This window comes from Schistocerca serialis, chromosome 2 (genome assembly GCF_023864345.2).
Source record: "Schistocerca serialis cubense isolate TAMUIC-IGC-003099 chromosome 2, iqSchSeri2.2, whole genome shotgun sequence".
NCBI classification, from domain to species: Eukaryota; Metazoa; Arthropoda; class Insecta; order Orthoptera; family Acrididae; genus Schistocerca; species Schistocerca serialis.
This window is the reverse complement of record NC_064639.1, coordinates 929,550,526-929,573,555: the sequence shown is the minus strand read 5'-3', so window position 1 is coordinate 929,573,555 and position 23,030 is coordinate 929,550,526. Positions and strand designations below refer to the sequence as shown.

The following is a 23,030-nucleotide window of genomic DNA, read 5'->3' as shown; positions in this document are numbered from 1 at the left end:
ACTATTTTACCTCCGGAATATTTTACCCAAGAGGACGCCATCATCATTTAATCATACAGTAAAGCTGCATGCCCTCGGGAAAATTTACGGCTGTAGTTTCCCCTTGCTTTCAGCCGTTCGCAGTACCAGAACAGCAAGTTCTGTAGAAAATACATCCTCTGTATGTTCAGTAGCAAGTAAGCACTTCCTCAAATATTGCCAGTCTTCTTTGCAGAAACACTGTATATAAATGAAGATAAAGTAATAAAAATAATCTAATATATTTCATTCTTGTATCAACTTGTACAGTGGTGCAGTGCTAGATTAATTCATACAAAGAGTGTGAATTCTGTTTTAATTCAGTTGCAATGTCCTTCATTACTGCAGTAATAACATGTCTAAATTAAAGACTGTGTCTGCGTTGGCTTTGATGTTTCTGGACATGTTTGGACTTCCTCCTGACTCCAGATGTGCTGGTGGGCAGAGGGAACAGCCGGTCCCAAAGTTGCATGCGTTCCTGGTAGTACAGGCCTTGCTTCATCGTCAGGTCTGAGCCAATCTCCAGGTATGCTGGATTTGAAAGGTCGAGTGTTTTCCAATCGACATTAACGAGGTCAGTTTTCTCTGCTGTAGGGTTCCTATAACAATAAACACAAGAAGTTTTCTATAATTGTTGTTACATTATACTATCAATACTGCAAGGAACAAAAAATGTTACATTATGTTTATAAAAAGTTATTTTAATAGTAAATAAAAACGTTGCAGAAATGTAAACTAATTAGCATACCGAACAGTGGCCATATGCCATTTCCTTCTTCGTACCAACTGCCAATGTACATCTACATCTATAATTTAGAGTATACTCTGCTCTAGAATATGCTATACAGTGTGTGGCACCAAATACTTTTCATGGTACTATTCATTAAAGTATCTTCCTGTTACAGTCACAGTCCGTACATGTGAACAATTATCCCTGTGTAAGCTGCTATTACCCTAATTTCATTTTCACCATCTCGGTGGGAGTTGAATGTGAGAGGGAGGAAGATTATTGTTTAATGTCTAACATATCATTAAGAGATGAAGCACAAGCTCAGATTTGGGAAGGATGGGGAAATAAATTGACTATGCCCTTTCAGAGGAATCATCCCAGAATTTGCTTTAAGCAATTTAGGGAAATCACAGGAAACCTAAATCTGGATGGCCAGATGGGGGCTGGAAACATTGTCCACCCAAATATATGCCACCTTACTGCTTTGCAACCTTGCTCAGTAGGAGTGGAGTGTGAATGATGTAAAATGGCAGTACCGTGGATCAGCTTTTCCGTCTTGTTTTGTACATTGCTGTGACATGTGTAGTCTTCAAAATGCTGTGACACCTGTGCTCTTCTAAATACTGTAAAGAGTTCTTTGGTCAATGGACAGCTAATACTCCTGAAAAATCTGCAGAGATCCTAATAGAGACTCCACTTGGTCCTGGGGCTTTGCTCAGTTTTAGCTACTCTATTAACTCTCGAGTGGACGCATCGTTTTTCATAACATGAGCAGGCACACAGTGTACTTTATATAAATGTAAAGAATAGCTGTCTTTATATTACCAAAGTAAACATGTATGTGAAAAATCACAGTTTAATGAAACAGCAATAAAATGAAATTACATTAAATGAGCTAAAGCACTGTTTAAGTAAATCACAAAATAAACTTTCATTATATCACTCTGTTGCCACTTACAAGTGTTACTCCACAATGACGACCCTCTTAAAGCATAAAACAGCACAACTGCATCAGATCCCAGCCAAATGCTAATTCTATTACTAATTATCTCATTGAGAACTGCTTCATTGTGAGACTGTGCTGCTACCTCATAATATGGGTCATTTTCTTGCATGGATTGTAAATTTTTTTCTCACCTAGCTCGCTATTTTACACTAAGAAGCCAAAGAAACAGGTACACCTGCTTAATATCATGCAGGGCCCCTGCTAGCACACAGAAGTGCTGCAACATGACGTGGTATGGACTCGACTAATGTCTGAAGTAGTGCTGGAGGGAACTGACACCACGAATCCTTCAAGGCTGTCCATAAATCTGTAAGAGCACAAGGGTGTGGAGGTCTCTTCTCAACAGCATGTTGTAAGGCATCCCAGATATGCTCAATAATGTTTGTATCTAGGGAGTTTGGTGGCCAGTGAAAGTGTTTAAACTCAGATGAACAGTGTTCCTGGAGCCACTCTGTAGCAATTCTGGACATGTGGGGTGCTCAGCATTGCAATCTGCAGCAATTTGCTGAAGGGTTGCACTTCCACCACGATCCATTTCAGTTGTCATTGGTCCCGTTCTTGCAGGATCTTTTTTCCAGTCACACTGATGCCAAAGATTTTATGTTTTACCAGATTCCTGATCTTCGCAGTATGCTTGTGAAATGGTCATGTGGGAAAGTCCCCACTTCATTGCTGCCTCAGAGATGCTGTGCCCCATCACACGTGCAGCAACTATAACACCACATTCAAACTCACTTAAACCTTGATAACTTGACATTGTAGCAGCAGTAACTGATCTAATAACTGCTCCAGACACTTGTTGTCTTATATAGGCACTAACGAACACAGTGCCGTATTCTGCCTTTGAACACGCATGCCTGTACCAGTTTCTTTGGTGCTTCAGTGTATATTACTGATGCCCCCTGGGACATAAAACAGCTTATCACTGTGTTAGCTGAAGTAATGCTGAAGGTGTGGTCTTGCAATGGAACAGTACAAGACAATGTTGTTTACAGTTGGTGCACTTTATACATAGGTGCACCTGCTGGAGGGTTAAAGTGCAAGATGTTGTCATATAATCTGAACTATGATGTAACTTGGATTTTCTCTTTATTTGCTGGACCATAAAAAGTGAAGATACATCAACTGAAAAAAGAGAGAAAGAGAGTACTATGTGCTGCTGGCAGTCAAACACCATTTTTCACATAGGCTAACTAATCTCACAACTAACCATGTTCTTTTAACATCTCATCTCATTTTCACGCCTTTCCTTCCTTCTTTCCTTCCTTCCTTCCTTCCTTCACTATTGATGCCTTAGTTTCCTGCCATTTGATTTCTCTGCTTCAGTCTGTTCATACAGAATGTCTTTCTTTTCTGGAAACCCAGTGTGACATGTCATGTTATTTTTCCATACAAACTGTACTGATCTTTTAACTTTATACTAGATAAAATTGTAGTAAGCAGCTCATTAGATTCCAATTTCAATAAAAGTTTTCCATTTATGAGGGCAGTGTTATCATTTTGAAATATACCGTTGTTTTCTTAACGTGAACCTTCACATGACAAGGCAATTACCTGACATCTCTAGGACATGATTAATCAATAGCTATACTGTTTAATACTATTTGTGTCTACGCCAGAATGACCTAAAAACATTGCAGATATGCTTTTAAATTGTTGAAAGTAGCTTTTGAAGTAATAGAAAGCGACGATAAATTTATCAGAAACATAGACAGGATGTCATCGTTACACTGAACAAATTTCCCCTGTAGAAAAATATATAACATACTAATAAAAACAGCTGAAAATTGTTACTCTTTGAAACTTCCTAGCAGATTGAAACTGTATGCCGGACCGTGACTCGAACTCGGAACCTTTGCCTTTTGCGGGCAAGTGCTCTACTAACTGAGCTACTCAAGCACGACTCACGTCCCGTCCTCACAGCTTTACATCCACCAGTACCTCGCCTCCTACCTTCCAAACTTCACAGAAGCTCTCCTCGAACCTTGCAGAACTAGCACTCCTGGAAGAAAGGATATTGGAGAGACATGGCTTAGCCACAGCCTGGGGGTTGTTTCTAGAATGAAATTTCATAGTGTGTCCATAGAAAAATAATAAATCAATAAATTATTCTGTAAGTGACAGTTAAACTTCAAAGGTAGATCAAGAATACTGACTTTGTATCATATATGCAGGTGTGAAAATTACCGAACTATCAGTTTAATAAGCCACGGCTCCAAAATACTAACACGAATTTTTTACAGATGAATGGAAAAACTGGTAGAAGCCAACCTCAAGGAGGATCAATTTGGATTCTGTAGAAATGTTGGAACACGTGAGGCAATACTGACCCTATGACATATCTTAGAAGATAGATTAAGGAAAGGCAAACCTACATTTCTAGAATTTGTAGACTTAGAGAAAGCTTTTGACAACGTTGGCTGGAATACTCTCTTTCAAATTCTGAATATGGCAGGGATCAAATATAGGGAGCGAAACACTATTTACAATTTGTACAGATACCCAGACAGCAGTTATAAGAGTCCAGGACCATAAAAGGGAAGCAGTGGTTGGAAGGGAGTGAGACAGGGTTGTAGCCTATCCCCAATGTTATTTAATCTATATATTGAGCAAGCAGTAAAGGAAACAAAATAAAAATATGGAGTAGGAATTAAAATCCATGGAGAGGAAATAAAAACTTCGAGGTTTGCCGATGAGACTGGTAGAGACAGCAAAGAACCTGGAAGAGCAGTTGAACAGAATGGACAGTGTCTTGAAATGAGGATAAAAGATGAACATCAACAAAAGCGAAAGGAGGATACTGGAATATAGTCGAATTAAATCAAGTGATGCTGAGGGATTAGATTAGGAAATGAGACACTTAAAGTAGTAGATGAGTTTTGCTATTTGGGGAGAAAAATAACTGATGATGGTCAAAGTAGAGAGGATATAAAATGTAGACTGGCAATGGCAAGGACAGCCTTTCTGTAGAAGAGAAATTTCTTAACATCGAGTATAGATTTATGTGTCAGGAAGTCTTTTCTGAAAGTATTTGTATGGAGTGTAGCCATGTATGGAAGTGAAACGTGGACGATAAATAGTTTATACAAAAAGAGAATAGAAGCTTTCGAAATGTGGTGCTACAGAAGGATGCTGAAGATTAGATGGGTAGATCACATAACTAATGAGGAGGTACTGAATAGAATTGGGGAGAAGAGAAATTTGTGGCACAACTTGACTAGAAGAAGGGATCGGTTGGTAGGACACATCCTGAGGCATCAAGGGATGACCAATTTAGTATTGGAGGGAAGCATGGAGGGTAAACATCACAGAGGGAGACCAAGGGATGAATACACTAAGCAGATTCAGAAGGATGTAGGTTGCAGTAGTTACTTGGAGATAAAGAAGCTTGCGCAGGATAGAATAGCAGGAAGAGCTGCATCAAACCAGTCTCTGAACTGAAGACCACAACAACAACAACACATATATATTTGTTCGAAGTTATAAGAAGTCATAATACATACTTTCTATCATATAAACCAGCTAATTATAAAACTTCACATTTTATTCAGATGAACTAGGTACAAAATATTAGCGTCTGCATCTATGAATTGAGCAACTCACCCATGTTTGATGAAGTTTGCCCACATTTTTGTCATTCTTTTCACTGTTGTGTATTCAGGGTCAGTTTTAACAAATTCTGGGAACATTGCTGAGATATAGAATAAATAAATGAGATCATCATGATGTGAAACACCTGTCAGAGGAAGAAAGGAAATCATTAATTAGAAACTGATTATAAACAGAATATAAAGAATGTTCTATAATATTGTTGTCAAAGCTGTTACGTGCATTTACTTCTAACAAAACCGAAAAGTTTCTGTCCTGCTATTGACTGAATGTAAAATGAATAAAATACTATAGATAAGCAGGAAAAGTACAATAGTTAACTTGAAAATGTTAGAGTAATTCAGTTAATTTACTGTTGTAATCCTACTAACATAAAGTGAACAACATCCCTATAGTGAACAAAATTGAGCTTTAAAGATAACATTAAGCAGACATTTTATAAAAGTTCAGGAAACAGAATTGAACAATGAAAAATCCAGCATGGAATGTAACAATATTACGCAGAATTGAACAATGAAAAATCCAGGACGGAATGAACAATATTATGCCTTGGGTTCACTCTCACTGATCATCCTACAAACAGCCCTGACTTGGTGCCTTACAACTTTCATCTGTTTCCAAATATTAAATAACACCTTTGAGAACTTCACTTTGATAGTGATAAAACGGTGCAAACAGAGGTACGGTTGTCGCTCCATCAACAAAGTCAAACCTTCTCCAGTTACTATATCTACAAGGACACAGGATATAAGTGATAGGAAAATTCCTGGATCTGACTTAGGATTCAATCTTGGATGTTTGTGTGTAGAGAACAAGAGGGCTTATCGAAGATTTGTGTGACATCAGTTCCTTCTGTAAAGTTACATGTGACCTCTCTTCTCCATATGTGCCCTCTTTTTGACATATGTGCGCCATGCTTGTGAGATTAGACACAAGGGATTCATTCATATCATCCTGAATTCTGCCATAAAGAACATTCAAGATGGCTATCATGCCAGATTCCAGCTTTTCTGTAGCTAAAAAATTTGAAATAGATACTTCCAAGATAGAGTTTTTTCTGATAATGTGTTAAATGATGTGCTCCACATTCTGTATCTTCTGATTTATGTTCTACTTTGCAGAAAATGATGACTGAGTAAATGGCCATTGTGATACACAGTTGATAAAGTTTAGAGAACTGGCCTTTGTGACTAGCACCAGAATGATTCTACTGCCATCTCACTAACTTAGATCTCATGACGGACCTTGAAGACAAGGTAAGAGAAATTAGAGCTTATATGAAGGCATGTAGATACTCATTTACCCTTCACACCATTTACAATAGTGGGACAGGGAATGTAATAATTGGCAATGGTGCAAGGTACCCTCCACTATGCACTGTATGATAGATGTAGATGTATCCTGTAATATTTCAAGGTGACAGAATGGTTGGCTAGTATTTACCTTCAGCAAGTAAAACTGGCAACAACTGAAGACAGATAAAAAAATAATAAAACAAAATCCTAGCTTCCAGAACTGTTAGTTTCTTAATCAGGAAAGAAAGAGGGCTAAATTGGAGGAGTTCACTCTCACTCCAGGACGAGAAGGGCCCACCAGTTGCGAGGACAATAGGTCCTCACAACATTGCGTTCATGGCAGTAGGTCCCTCTGACCCTGTGATCCAAATGAAGTGTCCCACCTTTCTAGTGTTCCTGACGTATCCCTCTTTCTTCTTTGAGGAAGGAACTAATAGTTCCAAAAGCTACATAGCCTTTTGCACGTGTATATGTATCTGTCGTCAGAGGAAGGAAACTATCTTTTGGAACTTAATTCTTTCCTCTGATGACAGATGTACACATGCACATGCATGTGCTCACACACACACACACACACACACACACACACACACACACACACACACACACACACACAAAGCGACTGTGGGAGTATTTAAAATTTTGCATCCTGAAGGTTAGTTGTAATTTTTGTCTAGTGAATTTTCAAATGACAGATTAGTAAGTTGAAACTTCCTGGCAGGTTGACACTGTGTGGCAGAGCAGGACACGAACCAGGGACCTTTGCCTCTTGCAGGCAAGTGCTCTACCAACTGAACTAAAAAAGTACAGCTCACGGCCCACCCTCACAGCTTTACTTCTGCCATTGTCTCCTACATTCCAAACTTCACATAAGTTCTCATCTGTACCTTGCGAGACTACCGCTCCTCAGAGACATGGCTTAGCCACAGTCTGGCAGATTGTTTCCAGAATAAATTTTCACTTTGCAGTAGTGTATGCACTGATTTGAAGCTTCCTTGCAGATTAGAACTGTGTGCCAGGCTGGGTCTCAAACCTGAGATGAGTCCCATTCCAGTACAGAGTTTTCATCTTCCAGGAAGTTACAGATCAGTGCACACTCCAATGCAGAGTAAAAATTCAGTCTGGAAACAATCCCCCAGTCTCCGGCTAAGCCATGTCTCCACAATATGCTTTTTATCAGGAGTGCTCATCTCGCAAGGTATGCAGGAGAACTTCTTGGAAGGTATGAAATGAAATACTGACAGAAGTAAAGCTGTGAGAGCAAGTCATGAGTCATGCTTGGGTAGCTCAGTTGATAGAGCACTTGCCCATGAAAGGCAAAGGTAACAGGTCTGATTTCTGGTCCGGAACACATTTTTAATCTGCTAGGAAGTTTCAAATCTACAAACACTCGACTGCAGAGTGAAAATTCGTTTTGGAAATTAGTAGCTTGTATAGTTTCTTACTGCGTGTAAAGTGTTCTTGAAATCTTTGCTGATGAACGTATCCTGAACATAGAGCATTTTGTAATTATTATGTGTATTTTTTCAATAATTCTGTTAGGAGCAGAATATACAGGGTGATTCGAAAAGAATACCACAACTTTAGGAATTTAAAACTCTGCAACGACAAAAGGCAGAGCTAAGCACTATCTGTCAGCGAATTAAGGGAGCTATAAAGTTTCATTTAGTTGTACGTTTGTTCGCTTGAGGCGCTGTTGACTAGGCGTCAGCGTCAGTTGATGCTAAGATGGCGACCGCTCAACAGAAAGCTTTTTGTGTTATTGAGTACGGCAGAAGTGAATCGACGACAGTTGTTCAGCGTGCATTTCGAACGAAGTATGGTGTTAAACCTGCTGATAGGTGGTGTATTAAATGTTGGTATAAACAGTTTACAGAGAATGGGTGTTTGTGCAAAGGGAAAAGTTCTGGACGGCCGAGAACGAGTGATGAAAATGTAGCATGCATCCAGCAAGCATTTGTTCACATCCCAGGAAAATCGACTCGCAGAGCTAGTAGAGAGCTGCAAATTCCACAATCAACTGTATGGAGAGTCCTACGAAAAAGGTTAGTTATGAAACCTTATCGTCTGAACTACCTGAACATCAACTACCCGAGGCGATGGATCGGCCACCAGGCAGCCCGTGACAGAGCACTTCATCACTGGCCTCCAAGAAGCCCTGATCTTACCCCCTGCGATTTTTTCTTATGGGGGTATGTTAAGGATATGGTGTTTCGGCCACCTCTCCCAGCCACCATTGATGATTTGAAACGAGAAATAACAGCAGCTATCCAAACTGTTACGCCTGATATGCTACAGAGAGTGTGGAACGAGTTGGAGTATCGGGTTGATATTGCTCGAGTGTCTGGAGGGAGCCATATTGAACATCTCTGAACTTGTTTTTGCGTGAAAAAAAACCTTTTTAAATACTCTTTGTAATGATGTATAACAGAAGGTTATATTATGTTTCTTTCATTAAATACACATTTTTAAAGTTGTGGTATTCTTTTTGAATCACCCTGTATGATACACGAGATTAATTTTTGAACAATGAAAACTCCAGATTGGAATATCAACAAAATTAGGAACAGGATAGATTGCTACCATAAAAATGACCAATTGAGTTGCAGACAAGCACTCCAAAAAGCCTGTTACACATTAGAGCATGCGTGGTTTGGAAGGGAAAAAAAACTGAAGGAAGAGAAAGAACAGATACTGAGGAGAGTAATGCATTAGAGATAGTAACAAAAGTAAATAACACAGGGTTGCGGAATGTAAAAAAAGCTGTTAGGGAAAACCAAACAATGGAAATTTTGCAGACTTTTGAAAAAAAGTTATAATGACATGCAAAGTCTTCAGGCACTAGGTAAATTGTCTATTGACATAAATTTGTCATAGATATTCATTATCGCTACCTATATATCATTGAAGGGAGGTGTTTACCATATGGTGTTTCTGTTCCTGGTGTATACACCCAGCTGTATCTCCCTGCATACATGAAGTGGTAATAAAACACAGGTGCTGAACTCTTCTGAGCAACTATCTTGGCAGCGCGGTCCACTGGGAATATGACAAGTGAGTCAGAGTATGCCTGTAAAAGTGAAGCAGAAATAAGAATTGTAATTCTATCACAACTAAAGAAGTATAAACAAAGTACAGTTTATTTGACTACAAGCTGACACGACTGGAGTCACACCGAAAAAGTTTCATCTGGGAGTAGAACTACAGTCGACCTAAAATAATGGACAAAATTTAAAACTGTGTTTTATATCTTGTTGCATTTTAGAAGAATTTAGTGAAAACTTCATCAGATACAATTACAGTTGTTCCAGTGCAGTTGTATACCTGTTTCTCCAAACCTGCCTAATTTTTTGTATCATAAATGTCATATTATGTTAGAACATTCTCAATTTAATTTTGATCCTCAGTATTATCACCTGTTTGAATCGAATTTCATAAATACTTTGATTTTCCTTGTGATTTTTTTTCCACATCTATAGAGAGCATGCAGGGGAGGATAACAGCAGGAACATTTGTACCTGACTCACAAATGCGTAGTTCAGATCTATCCACTCAACACCAGAGTTTGAAATCAGGAAAGCAGTTCACCAACTCAAAATGGCTCTCTGTTGTTCTCCATCCTCTTTTACAGTACCCTCCCATTTTCTGTCACTACTCTGAGTTATCTATTTACTAAAATCTATCTCCCATTTTGCAGTTTTTATTTCATTAAAAGTATGGTGACTGTTTCCTCATGGGTCTGTTCTTGTTCAGTTTATCTCACATTTCTTCAATCAGCCTCCCAGCTCTGAGTGTTATAAGACTTTATTGCTTTTTTCTTATTTTTCAATTATGTTTTATCAGTTTCTGGTAGTTAGTTACTGATATTCAAAAATCGTATTTGATTATTGGTTCATTTTTATCACAAGTCTCTTTTCCTTCATCATGTATCTCTTTTCATGAAGTGCTTCGTCTGCTTTACAATTGCGTCTAGCTTCTATAGTCCTCAATGCATATTTTTCCTCCTCTTTCGATATATACTGTTGAAGGACTTGAAAAACACTTTTATTAATCACCAAAAAATCTGCTGCAAGGACATATTCTTTATTGTAAAGACTAGTTTAGATCAGAAGATTATCTTTTGTCAACTTATTTACAGGGTGTAGCAGAAAGGTATGTTCAAGCTTTCAGGAAACATTCCTCATACATAGAGGAAGAAAATGTGTTACATGGATGTGGGTCCAGAAAAGCTTTATTTCCATGTTTGAGTTCATTTTCCACAGCATGGTTAAGTTTCTCTGGTGAGCCTGGGTTGAGGCTCTAACTGTCACCAACAATGCCAGCCCAAAAGTCGTTGATAACGCAGATGCACAATTTCACAAGGATTCTTGATAGCCCACACATGCTGATTGTAAAAATTGGCATTCAGATCAAGATGAAGTGAAGCCTCATCCATGAATAGCACATTTGTAATAAAGTGAGGGTTGATCCATTGTTGAATTAAGATGCCCTAAAGTGTAGCTAGCATTGCTTGTTGGTGCTAATTGTCTTATGGTGACATTAGGGTTGTTGTCAACTGCACGGAGAAGGTCTTCTCCAGCTGAAATGTCCCAACCCTTGTAGGCCTCCCCCAGTTGCAAATAGTATGTTTAAGCATCCCTAAAACAACAATCAGTTGCTTCAAATGTCCTGTTGGAGCACCATCATTCTGGAAATATATCCTGATACAAACATTGAGCACCATGGATATTAGCCAGACAGTCGGTAGTTGATGTGGAGACACAGCGTCGTTGTTATAGATGGTCTGTGAAAACCAGTTTATAGATGTTGGCCACTGATGAATCGTGTGTACAATTGGAGTAAACCCCCTCAGCGTCAGTTAAGGCCTGAAGATGGTGTACAGAAGCACTGAAACTGTTAGCCATATAATAAATAACATCATAAGGATGGCTGTAGGTGTTCCATTTTGTTAAACACAGTTATTACCATCTGATAATCCGCTCAGAAAATGGGAAGCTGCCAACCCTGCATTTGAATACACTTCCATTGCACTGTACTGGAAACCAAGTTATGATGAACACTAAAAAGTTCATGCTGCATGCTTGATGCTGCTAGAACAGTGAAATTAGTCACATGTCAACAGAAGCAATGAAGTGAGTTGCATGTGAGGATTACCTTTGTTAAATTGGAACAACAACATGGTGGTGAACCTAAGAATTACAGCGTACTGTATATTTTAACTAAATGTAACCAAGATGGTATTTTAAACATTTTGTGTAAGAAAATGTTTCATGTAAAGAGGGCACATTCTGTTTCTGTGTGTTTCACGTGATTATTTGATTATGAAGAGAAGTGGAAAATGAGCTCTAATATAGAAATAAAGTGTTTCTGGACCCTTGTCCATATAACACATTTTATTCTTCTATGTGTGAGGAATGTGTCCTGATAGTTTGGCTATACCTTTTTGTTACACGCTGTATGTATGTAAACTCATGAGTTGCTGTGGAACACTGCATGCAAATAATTCTAAAGAAGATAGTTGAGAAGTTTTGAAATCTATACAATTAGTTTTGCTGTGGAATCCATGACTGAACAACCCTAAAATTCCAATGCATTCTGTTTCAGTATCTGGCAAACGGTCACTCCTCTTCTGTCATAAATATTGTTAATATTATGAGTAATTTTCTTTTTATTTTAATTTTGTCCAATTATTCACAGGCTAGCTTCAACAGATCGGTATTGCCATCATTCTCATACATCATAGTATTTAAAATTTTCTAAATATTTTTATATTCTGCTCAAGAACTGAAGCAGAATAATTCATTTAAAAAAAGAGGTTATTTACTAATCTCTTCTTATGGGATTAGTTTCAATTCTGTGTTACAGTTTATTGTAGAAGCCACTCTATTTCCTGTTATGAAGGTACAAATTCAGTACAGCACTTATATTTGCTGAGTCTCAGATTCAGACACATCTAATGACCATTCCACAAACATGAAAGGCTGGTTCATCAGTAAAGGCCATCTTCTCTAAGAAAATCTCTTTCTAAACCCAAAGAAAAATAATCTCTTTGGCAAACTGCTTACTTTATAGCTTTTCGAGATGCTTCATAACACTGTAAGACTGTAATCAATGAATTCATGTCTTAGGAAGTACAGTTTAATTTGGTCACAGCTGTTTAATTGTTTTGTGTTTAATATTTTTGGGCAATCTCTTGGAGTTTGCAGAAAGATCTTAAAGAATTTACAGTACTACCTGTTCTGTGTTTTAAGTTCAGTGTTACAACTAACTTTATATATATAAAAAAAGTTTTCTTATACTGGCTCAATATATCATTATATGTTTATGTTTTTGGAATATTACATTATTTCTCGTCTTTCTCCAAATGAAACAGCATTCAAACTGCCACTGATGTATATGCACAAAGAAATTAATTCGTCATTAACAGCATCTGCTTGATAAAGATATTCCTATTCATCCCGTAAATTACCACTCCACTCCATACATGAATATAACCTCTACTTATGCCTAATATCAACCACTTACTACTGTACCGATGCTTTATGGCATACCCTCACTCACAGACAACTCCACAAAATGAACAATGCAAAGAACACTCCAAAAAGTGTGAATGTAGAAAGTGGGACTGTGTTGGTGAAAATCTGGATTGTCATATTTTTGTGTCTGAATTATATCCTGAAGTCTACTTTTTCTATACACATTTTATACACATCAATACTGTTGCTCAAATTTTATTGTTTTGTCATTCATTCCTGTAAATGAAGAAAATAATAAAAATGGTTGCAGTGTAAATTTCTTATCAGAATGTTGAGATGGTGAAACAGTTGTATACTGGACATCACAAAACCCTTGCGCGATTTTTATATAAGTTGTGCCATATACATACAAATACAGTGTCTGTAACTAGTTTTTTACTTACTTGTCCAAGCCCAGTTTCAGAGTCATTTGTTATTGGTTTGTCTTGAAGATAAAACTTCCTCAGCTCTCTGCTGACTTCTAGCGAGTGTGGTGTATCTCGCTCATAAATAAATGAAATTGGGAATACTGTCTCATAATTTTCTGTCATATTTTCTGCCAAACCATTGTAGAGAATCTCTGAAATATTAAATGGTTGTAGTTAAAGGTAAAACATATTAGCAAACATTACTTCTGCATTAACTGCCATTTTTTTCTTAAACAAAGATTGAAAATTAAAAAACAAAAATGAAGGTCCTAAAAGAATGGTTCTGAGACAGTAAACTGTTAATTCCTAATTCTGAACACCATACTGTACAGTCTCATAATCGCTGGATAATACATCTGTGGACACATTGTAGTGGACATCGGTTTCAGTATCACTGTAGCCTCCTTTAACTAAACACCTGACCTGACATCTTGCATGAGGATTTCTACTGAAATGGTGAATACGATCTTGGAACATACAGTGAAATGCAGTTCAGTTCCCAATTGCAAAGTATTTAAAAAGATTCCACATAACAACACTCAACTACGATGTGTCATTGCAGTATCTGATACACCCCACACCTTCCACGTGAAGACAAACAGCCATCCATGAGATCAAACTACAACTACAAATTTTGCTATATTATATGGAGTGTTGCATGTGATGAAATTTAAGTAGCAGTCTGATGAACAGAACTCTTTCTTGCATTCTGTCTACCAGCTCCAAGCAGTCTTTGTTGACACTCAAGATGCAAGATTGTTCTTACTTTTGCCCATGTCACCTAAATTTACATCTATACTCTATGAATTACTGTGAATTGTGTGTCAGAGTTTGCTTTTTGTTATATTCTGAATTAACATTACTTCTCGTTCCGTTTACTTGCTGTGTGTGGGAAGAATGATTGGTAGTACACATTTCTGTGAGATGTAATTTCCTTAAATTTTTCTACGTGATCTCTATGTTTATTCAGTAATATTATTATTTTTTTAAAAATATTAGGTCATCCTTAGTGCAGTTTACTTACCCAAAGCTTTCCAGGAGAATTCGTCTTTGGTAGTTCCTGTTATCAATGGAACTTGAGCAAAATCTCCAGAGAGTAGTTGTTCAGTGGGATCTGCAGTTATGAATCTGTCAGCCCCATCTCCAAAATCTTTTTCAACAATGACACCAAATACAACCATAGGATCCCAACCCCATTCCTATAAAATTAATAAAAACGAGGAGTTAACTACACTGCATCGTCTTAGGCTTACACTGTTTGTAAGCAATGCACATTGTAATTATTTGTGAGACATTCCTTAAAAAAAAATTTAAAAAAATTAAAAAAAAGCCATCACTTGTCTGAGTATATAAATCAGGATAGAAGAACCAGGAATATCTTTGAAACTGAGCAGACCGACTGTAGTCTGATTGAAATTATTTGATCATCTGTCGCTTGCCATTACAGTGTTGCCAGCTACCACTCGGTTATACGCAACACAGAAACACAGCAGGCACTTCACAAATGCTGTTAATTTGTAAGGTGGAGCAAAGTTGGAAGCAGCCATGGCGAGGTTTGATGGAAATGCAAGATGCTCTGTCAACTGCTGATTTTAAGTGACCAGTGATTGAACTGCGACAACAACCTTATGATTTGTGGTCAACAAACTGTGGCAGAACTATCACTTTATTCATGGTGATTAAAGCTAACCTCTACGAGCAAACTCAAGACAGAAAAATTTCAGTTTCAGCACTAAACAACGAACTGTAATTCAATGAACATTCCTGTTTGGGACTTGGTTGTAGATTATAGGTGTTACTGGTAAATTCCAAAGAAAAAAGAATGATAGGAAGAAAAATAAGAGCAAATAAAATTGTCAATACTTTAATGAAAATAATGCGGCAAAGTATTAGAAATTAAAAAAAATACATCTAAATCAATTAACTGAATAAAAATAATTGGATTTAGATTTAGAAATAAAAAAGTTCGCTGTCCTTCATGAGTTTCGAACCCACAATTTTGCACACGACAAGTTCATGTGCTTACCACTACTCTACAACACTCCCATGCTTAATGCTGTTCATTTGTGACTCCTATTCCAGTAGCAATGATGAACTGCAACCTTCAAAAATTTGGCTTCACATAATGTTGTGCAAAACTTTTCTAATGTACCAATCTCTGTGATTATAACATATGTAACACTGAATCCCATCTTGTGCGGAAGGCTCTAGTAGTGTTCGCCTAGTGCCATGTATGAAACGCATGCATTTCGTGTGTGTGTGTGTGGGGAGGGGGGAGGGGGGTGTGAACTGACCAATCTTGAGGCAGTTTGGCAACAGCAAATGGTTCGGTTTATAAGATCTGCAAGAATTGTATATTTACAATGAATAAAATATTCACCAGTCAAATGCTAAAAAAGACATCAAAACTAAGTATTTTCAAGGCAAATGTCTTAACATATGTGGTGGAGATGTGAACACTGACAGGGAAGACAGAGAGGAAAATCATCATCTTCAAAAACAAAGTGTTTTGAAAAGTTTTTGAACCAATTTTTGAGCATATAATTTTAGCAGAAGAAAGAACACAGAAACCTATGCATTGTACAGTGAGCAAGATGTGACGGTAGGAAGAAGAAACAGATGGATTGAATGGATGGAACATGTACTGAGAAGGGATGGTAAAAAAAGTGCTACAAGGGAAGCCACAAGGAAGGAGATGCCTTAGTGGGTCAAAGTTGAGATGGCATGATGGAGTCAGAAAAGCTATAGCCAGACTGGGAACTCACAGGAGCATGGATGAAAACCAAAAATGATGGAAGAGGCAAAAGAGTGAGGCAATAACTCAACTTTGGTTCAAGTGGCCATGTGGATAAGGTACAATAGGAAACATACTTAAAATAGAAGTGATGAACATTGGCATTATACACAATTAAGATAACTAGACAAATTATCAGAGAGATTTAAAATTGTCAGTTCCCTTTCAAACTATATTAATACAATTAATCTCTCTTTCCTAATATTTATCTTGTTATATGGGGTGCCCTGTTTTCATGCCCTATCAGATTTATTTTTATTATTTTAAGTTATTTGCTGGATGCCCTTCCCACCTCAACAGTCTTCAATTAACCTATGGGAGGAAAACCATGTCTATGATTCATGTATACTTTGTTCTGTGTTTTATCATATGTTAGCTGCTTGTCTATGGTATTTTTGGAGGTGGAGATTGGGAACAAGCCTAGAATTCACCTAAACAAGTGTGAAAAACTACACTTAGGCTGGCTGGTGTACCAGACCAACGGTCATTAATCCACTGTACAGCTTCTATCTGGGCCTGGTTCACTTCCCTGTTTCACAAGATACTGCACTGCATGTTAAGCTATACAAGCACATCATTATCTGCACACTTAATAAAAAACAGTCATTTCATCTTGCAGTATATCAAAATGGTTAAATCAGTTACACTCCTTTTGCCTACAAACAATATTTTGTAAATATGAATGAAACATACTAGTTCGTGACTTTGTTAAGTATATAACAAAAATAGCTGACAGCAAATGTTTAAAATAAACAACCAGATATGACATATGTGTGGTGCTTCTCACTGCCATTTCCCAGTATTGACAATTTTCTAGTCTATTAGCATGTGTGACAATATAAAATCTTCTGTGATTCTTGAGTTTCTCCCGGCGTATTTGATAATCAAAATATCCACAGGTGTGCTGCCGGTCTATAGTGTGCAACGGGCACTATAGACCGGCAGCACACCCGTGGATATTTTGATTATAAAATCTTTTGTTTGATTTTATTATGTTCTTAATAAGTACATGACACTTACAAAAAACTGTGGTAGTGTTTCTGCAATCTCTATGGCATCCTTTCCTTTCAGACAATTAACAATCTGCTCTGATGATGTGTCAGGGCAGTTTAGCATTCTTGCTTGCTTCTTGGCTTGTTGCAATGGGTCCTTTATAACAATTGATTGAACAGCTGCACTCATTGCAATTCCTTTATGAAACAAGCCTGAAAAAGCAATTTGTACTTTCAATGATGATTATGTAGCTACTTTAAATATTATTGTAGCACTGAAAAAAAACAGAGATGTTATTTAGAAAACGATCACCTTCTAATTAATAGTACTATTTGCCATGGTGGCGCAGAGCAAAGCAAGTGCCAGAATATAGTTCACTGTATTTAGTCTTAGTTGCACATTACAATGTTTTGATGACTGGTTTCAGATGAAAAGTATCCATTATCAAGTATCAGAAGGCTCTTGTTTTAGGGTGCAAAAATAACTAAGGTCATATGCACTCATGTCAGAACCTTATAACACGAAGGAGAACAAGGAGTTAAAAGCAATTACACATTAAGCCCAATCGACTGAAGGAAAGACAACTAAAAACAGGGACTTGCTCTGGGAGAAAGTGCCATAAAATGAGCCATAAGGACAATGGAGGTCCTGAACTAAAGATTAAATGTCCTTTGCCATATTGCTACAATGGATAAAAACGCGGTTGACAGCCTGCACATCATTCACTAAAACTGCCAATAGCTCAGACGGCAAACATAAATTAGAACATAACTGGTTAAAAGAATGGCATTCTGTCAGGAAATGATACACCATCAAAGGCTGAGGACAATGAGCACAAAGTGGTGGGGAATGAATGGTGATGGCTAAAAAGGCAGTGCCCAAAATGCAACCTAGCTAAAAATGATCTCCTGGTGACGAGAGGGCCGAGAGGTGGTCAGCCAAGCCGTTAGGAAGTTTAATGCCCCGGAGTTTGTTCCCATGAAGGGAAGACCACTAGTCATGCCAAAGTGACACCACCTGCTGACAGATGGCAACACACAGATCATTGGATGGAGTGGAAGAAGTAGTGGGCTGAGATACAAGGATTGCAACATTGGCAGCAGTGTCAGTGGCCTCATTCCCTGTAGGACTGACATGACCAGGGACCCACATAAACTTCACAGTGACTCCATCAAGAGTGAGCAAGTGAAAGCACTCCTGGACTTGTTGCACTAAGGGATGGATGGTGTACAGCACACACAGGTCCTGAAGGGCTGAGAGAGTCAGAGCAGATGACACAGTTGAAAAGCCTATGTCACCAGATGTACTGCTTGGTCTGATACTGGACGAAGAGCTCTGCTGTAAGTAATGAGCAGTGTTCCAGAAGGTTATACCGAAAATCATCAGTACCAATGATGAAGGCACACCTGACACCACGGTCAGTCCGAGAGCCATCAGTGTACACAAAGGTACTACCACGAAGTTATGTGTGAAGGTCAAGAAACTTATGGCGACAGAGCAAGTTTCAAGTGGCATCCTTAGGAAGCGAATGAAGTTCAAGGTGAACAGGAGCCACCACACAAAGTCAAAGTGATGAATGGGCCACACCCACTGGGAAAATGGCAGGTAGCATGAAATTAAGCTGCCAAAGCAATAACTGAAAGCAAACTCCAGAAGGTAGCAGAGAAGAGGGATGTGCCCTATACACAGCAGTATGACAGCAGGAGTTTGACAGCTTCTGCATACAGACTCTCAACCAGGCTAATGTAAAAGATGCCAGTGCCAAACGGATTCCATGATGGTGGATTGTATTGAGACAGCATAAAATGGACGGACATGCAGATGCATAAATGAAACACCCATAGTCTATTTTCAAATAAACAAGGGACAGTACAAACGGAGGAGGCTGGTCCAATCTGCTCCCCAGAGAGTATCACTGAGGACACACAGGACACTGAGGGACCGTGTATAGTGGTGGCCGGGTAAGACACATGGAAGGATCATGAAAGTTACCTATTGAGCATGAGCCCCAAGATTTTCGTAGTTTCAGCAAACAGAAGAGCAACAGGCCCAAGACATAAAGACAGTAGAAGAAACCAATTGCACTGCCAGAAATTCATACAAACTGTTTTGTCAGTGGAAAAATGAAAGCCATTGTCAATGCTTCACGAGTAAAGATGCATTGCTGAAGACACTGCTCAATGAGACAAGTCTGTGGAGAAATGCAATAGATGGCAAAATCGTCAACGAAAAGAGAGCCGGAGATGCCTGGTGGGAGACACGCAATAACAGAGTTAATGGCGATAGCAAAGAGGACGACACTCAGGACGGAACCTGATGCAAACCATTTTCCTTGGTAAAGGTGTCTGAGAAGGCAGAACCCACATGTACCTTGAAAACTCTGTCTTTTAAAAATTCTTGAAGGAAGCCCCATGTGTAGAGAGTACAGAGGATATCAGTCCTCCAGCAGGTGGTGTCAGAAGATGATGAGGCCACCACTTTGTCACAGAGATATCTCTGTGATGAAATAATGGTTTCATCAGTATTTGCATCTTCATATTATCTGACTGTTTATATCAAAGTTCAGTTCAAACTGAATTTTATAACTGTTTACTTTAGATACACTGTCCCAGAAGATAATTCCATAAGACAATGGAGAGTGAATATATGCAAAATAAGCTAACTTTCTTGTCTTTAGGTCAACATATTGAGAGGTGCTTCTTATGCTATAACAAATTGAACTGAATGTCTTGATTAGTTTATCCATGTGTTGACTCCATTTTAAATTACTACCTATTTAGACCCCAAGGAATTTTACAAACTGTACTTCATTCATTGTATGGCCATTAATGTCTATTCTGGTTCTAAAAGATCATTATGCTATTTTCAAAGTGCATAATATGAGTCATTGTGAGAGTAACAAACTGTTAGCTGTGAACCATTTTTAGGCCTGTTCAGCTATCATCGGAGTTGTATCTGCTAAGGGAGTTTGAACCCTTGGTTAGTATGCTTGTGTCACTGATAAACATTACAGTTTTTGAAGTGTCCTTTTAAGTCATTAGAAGATAAATAAAGGTAGCTTAGAAACAAGAGTGGATCCAGTACCGATCCATGTGGTACGTCACAGGCTTTGGCAAGGCAGTAGAATATACCAACAGGACAATTTTTCTTGCTCTATTAGCACTTCATTTGTGGGGTCTTGTATTGCTTTCTGTGTGGACAACCCTTTATGAAAACCAAACTGAGAGGCAGTTAACTGGTTTTGCTAAGTAAAATAAAATAGTATGCTATCATAGGCACATTTTCACATATTGCACCATTTGTGTAGCCAATGGAAATTGGGGTATTTCCAGATAGACTAACATATATGATACCTCTGCCAGTCCACAAAAGGGGAGTGAGGAATGTAATATCTAACTATTAGTTCATCTCTCATTGCTTGTGTTCTCAAAGATATTTGAGAGACAAGTGTATCATAGGATTTATAGCCATGTAATTCAAAATAGCTCAGCGACATCTGCACAGTTAAACTTTCATAAGGAATTCTCCACAGAGAGAGCAATATTTAGCCAGACAGATGAAACTGCAGGTGAACTAAATTTCAAAAGGTATCCAGTGGTGATCCTTGGTGACCTTGCTAAGGCATTTGTCTTTGTAGACTATAACACACTGTTAAAAGCTTCCACATTATGGCATCAGAGACTAGCCTTTAACTTGGCTAGAATATTATTTACACAAAAGGAAACAGAGAGTGTTCTTAATGGAGGCAGGTGTAACAATAAACTAAGGGGAAATGCAGTCTCCCAGGGTTTGATCCCCGGGCCACTGATTTTCTTAATCTATGTTAGTGATCTACCAATTATAATTAATGACAGAGCTGATGATACAAATATCCTGATCAAGGTGCCCAACTCCACAGTGCAGGATACATCCCTGACAGACAATTACCAAGTACACAAATGGTCGCAGCAAATAGCCTAACCCTCAATTTTTCAAAAACTAGTCTGTATGGTTTCAGGCAACAAATAAAACACTTTAAGTTTCTGAAATGGATTTAACAATCAGAAAATTAATGGAACCATGCATACAAAATTCTTAGGCAATCAGACAAACAGTCTTTTAAAATGGAAGGAGCAAATCGATCAGCTGGTCAAGAAACTTAACTCAGCATGCTTCGCACTGAGAACCATTTCTCACTTTGTTGACAGTGAAATATCATGTTATCAGATTTTGCATATTTCCATTTTATACTCTTCTATGGCTTAATCTTCTGGGGAAATGCTGCAAGAGTTGAAAATGTCTTCAAAGTTAAAAAAATGAGCAGTGAGCTACATTTATGGGGTCTCTGACAGAACATCCTGCAGGGCTTTTCAAATAACTCATGATATTTGCTATTACAGGTCAATCAGTACGTATACTCACTGATGATTTCTGTAGCCAACAACATGAAATTATTTCAGAAACACTGCGACATTCATAGTCATGGCACAAGACAGGTGACAGATTTCCACCAAGCTTCTGCAACTATCACAAAAATATGCAATGGAGTTACTGAGTCAGGTATAAAAGTATACAATAAGCTCCCCATCAGTATAAAAAAGGAAATTAATAACATACAGGTGTTCAAAAGGAAACTAAGAACATGCTGCACATATCAAACTTTGTAATAAAATTAGTGAATTCTTAGAGTTACTAAGCATCCTTTAGTGTAAGAACAAAGAAAACAACTTCGTAAAAAGACACTCTTAAAAGGAAAAACTGTGACATTTTTACTTACGTCATAAAGATATAATTTTATATTTCAAATTAAATGTTGATTATAAAATGTAAATTATTTGTGCTATTAGAATAAAAATGTGTACTTTTATTTATTCTACATGCTTAAGCTTACAATTAAATTTATGCCAGTAAAATTCTGGCTGTAATATTACATGCAAACCTTGGTTCTTAGAAACCAAGTAAAATACTTGATATGTGACACATAAAATGCACATGCAGTACTGTATTATTTCACTTGCTTTGTCCTATATTACTAGTACACCATCTGTACAATATGTAATCAACAGGACCAAATAAAAATCAAATCAAGGTTTCAGCTCAAACTTTCCTATTATTACATGTTCTTCCTTTCCAAGCCTAAATTAAAGCTGATCTCACTGAGCCCAGCATTGGATTAGAAATGCTAGTTACCAGTACCTAGTAATCACTTCCCAAGGAGTTCTGAACTGAATTTGACAAACTTTTCAACAGTTAAGTTCTAACCTATTTCAGTTCGTCTAAGAATGGCATATAATGGCAATATCTGATTTAATATGTTGTTATAACTTACATTATGGGTTGAGTTTTAGAAATGTAACTTGGATTTCTGGTTTCATGTACCGCCTAATATCAAAAAAGTGTCAGCAGTGTAGTTTAAATGAGAATACTAACATCCTATAGTTTCAAATTAGGCCATTGCCTTGTAAAATGGTAGGATTTTTTCACCCCTCCTTCAGTTTTCAGGAACTTTTATTGATTCAGTGAAACCATGCATTAAATATACTTTCAAAGAGAATCTATCTATTCATTATTATCCAGTGCTAGCAAAGAAAATTTGTTCCATGTTCAGAAAATGATTGAAGAGAACACCTGTATTAGCTACCAGTAAATCAGCAGTTTCAGTG

At 37.8% G+C, this 23,030-nt stretch overlaps 1 protein-coding gene across 1 annotated transcript in view; it reads right to left on the bottom strand.

Moving 5' to 3' along the window:
- Window positions 1–244: 244 nt before the first annotated feature.
- LOC126458304 (esterase E4-like) overlaps window positions 245–23,030 on the bottom strand; it is a 43,038-nt gene continuing 20,252 nt past the window's right edge. Inside the window, exons 5-10 of the mRNA XM_050095250.1 lie at window positions 17,416–17,600; window positions 14,626–14,800; window positions 13,578–13,753; window positions 9,581–9,728; window positions 5,358–5,490; window positions 245–617 (exon numbers count right to left, since the gene is read on the bottom strand). Of these exons, the coding sequence (XP_049951207.1) occupies window positions 383–617; window positions 5,358–5,490; window positions 9,581–9,728; window positions 13,578–13,753; window positions 14,626–14,800; window positions 17,416–17,600 (1,052 nt within the window). The 3' untranslated portion in view covers window positions 245–382. The remainder of the gene's footprint in view (window positions 618–5,357; window positions 5,491–9,580; window positions 9,729–13,577; window positions 13,754–14,625; window positions 14,801–17,415; window positions 17,601–23,030) is intronic.